Genomic DNA, 2385 nt, shown 5'->3' on the forward strand with positions numbered 1-2385 from the left:
GTATAGCACAATTACTTACTGAATCTAGAGGTCTACATCACCAAACTCCATGCTCAGCACACAAACCATGATTATTGTTGGGATAATGTTCTCAGATGAACACTCCATGTTTACAGGGTGGTTTTTATTGGAAAATCCCCAATTTTAGATATTTGCAACCTTTTTTTTTTAAAATTCAGTACAATAATCTGCTTCTTTTCTAGGATTTCATTTTTTCTTACCAGGTACTGAACAAAAAGGAACTATCACACACACCAAACCTTGGCAGCTGACAGCAGTCAGCACTGCAGCCAAACCCAACAGCAGGTCTTAAGCACTGGGGTCGTAACACTTGAAGTGCAGTGACAGAACTTCACCTTGCAAACAAATAAAGCCTCAAGGGCAAAATCTCCTGTCACACCTTAATCTGGTGCAACCCTGGGCAGCAGCTGAGTGTCTTCGCTTCCTCTGTACCACACTGAGGGACTGGACTGGTGCAAACTGAACTTGTTGAGCAGGTTAGTCAGACAGAAAATTAACTACTTAAAAGGGAAAAAGAAAGGAGTCAGACAAACAGGTTTCCATCCTGCCAACCTGCCTCCATTCCCAAGACAAGTACTGGATGCAACAAAAAGGAGAAAAAGAGAATGTGAAGCTCAGACAAGAAGGAAGAAGGATTTCCCCTTTTGGTGACAGCCTCCAGTTACACCGGTGCACAAGGAACGCTAAAATGAACGCAGCCCCAACCAGGCACATCCTGGCTCTCAGCTGAAGAGGGTTCATAACTGAGTTACCACTGCTAATTACACAGGGGGCAACACTTCAAAACAGTATCTCAGCTGTGCACCAGAAACATGATGCCAAGTACAACTCTCTTTAGACAGATCCTGCTGGTCAGTGCCTCAGCATTGAACTCTGTATCCTGACACATAGTTTCTACACTCCAATTTATTTCAGGCTATGTCTATAATTAACTCTACGATTTGATACTGAAAAGCGAATGAATTAACCTTCCCTGATATACTTACTCGCTAAGCTGTGGGAAATTTTTATATACCAGGAACATGAGGAAAGCAGCTGATAAGAAGATGGACACTAAAATAAGAAGTGATGTCCGAGCTGATCCACCTTCTGCCAGAGCCTTCCCTGAAATTAAACACAAAACAAAGTTAAAACAAAAAACAACAGCACAACACTACCAAAACAACAAACAGAAATCTCTCACTTCTTTAGACAGATTTCAAACTTATACTCTAACGCAGTATTAAACTAAGCCCTCTGTGGACATCGTCTTCCCACCAATGCTTGCAGTAACATCCATTGCTCACATTCCCCAAAAGCTTTCAAGCAAATTTTAAGTTCTTAAACTGGCAAATATCCCACACAAATCAACTTCTATGACCCATAATAATTTAAGCCTCAATTAATAAATAAATTTGTAAAGAGCATACCAGAGCAAAACAAAGTAAGCCATAAATATTTTCTCCTTTTTGCCAGAAATCTTCTGCCAGTCTAATTAGCTGGAACCTAAATTTTCACTATGCATAACACAACTTTGAAACTTGCTTGTTAACATATTTGGGTTTTTCTCCCCTCCCTCCACTGTAAGACTGCCAGGCACAGCCACTAGCCAGCGAGGCGAGACACACTCACCAGGAGGAAACATGTAAACACACACACACACACCAGCTTGGGATGTAGAGACTGCAGTTCCTACACTTGGAAAATCCACCTATTTTACAGTCATATGGATATGTCTATGGAAGTTTTGACTAGTCTTTAAACTCTTGTGTCAAGGAAGCAATGAGAGCACAGTAAGCCCACATTTTAGGCCTCTTCTTTAGATTTTTATTCAAATTAGTACGTATGTGCAATACACTGATTGACACCAAAGCAGCTACAAGCACAAGGAATTTTATACTGAAATAAACAGTAAGAACTCTCTGCATCCACACTAGGGAGTGGATGTGTATCAAACTACTCTCTCCTCAGGCACTCTGAGGCTCCACTCCACTCCAAGGCTCACCTGACGAACACACCAAGAGCCAAGGCAGTATTTTCCCTAGCTGGCACAACTACCATGCCAACACACAACACTCCAGCAGGTCACACTGACACCTCACTGTCGTGAAACACAGCCAAGGGACAGCGAAACCCACACAGCCCGCAGCTCCGGCTGGGAATTTTATTGGCTTTAGGGTTTTTTAGGTCTGAGGTCAGCATAACCCCACGGCTGTACCAAGGCCGAAGGCAGCATCCATGGAGCAGGTACAACAACGGCTACTCTAACTAAACACCTTCTCCAAGGAGCAAAAGGCATAAATACAGAGATACATAACGAAAGCGCAGTCGGCCGCGTCCCTCTGCCCCCTCCGCTCTCGGCCCGCGCCGTGCCGGAGCGACACA

General features: G+C 43.4%; 1 protein-coding gene across 1 annotated transcript in view; it reads right to left on the minus strand.

The window, feature by feature from the left end:
* Positions 1-1174, minus strand: part of TMEM41B (transmembrane protein 41B) — a gene marked incomplete at its 5' end in the record, with an annotated part of 7461 nt that extends 6287 nt beyond the window's left edge. The window contains one exon of the mRNA XM_009081218.1: positions 1008-1174. Within this exon, the coding sequence (XP_009079466.1) occupies positions 1008-1174 (167 nt within the window). The remainder of the gene's footprint in view (positions 1-1007) is intronic.
* Positions 1175-2385: the final 1211 nt, after the last annotated feature.

The sequence above is a fragment of the Acanthisitta chloris genome, unplaced genomic scaffold (genome assembly GCF_000695815.1).
Source record: "Acanthisitta chloris isolate BGI_N310 unplaced genomic scaffold, ASM69581v1 scaffold21168, whole genome shotgun sequence".
Classification (NCBI taxonomy): Eukaryota; Metazoa; Chordata; class Aves; order Passeriformes; family Acanthisittidae; genus Acanthisitta; species Acanthisitta chloris.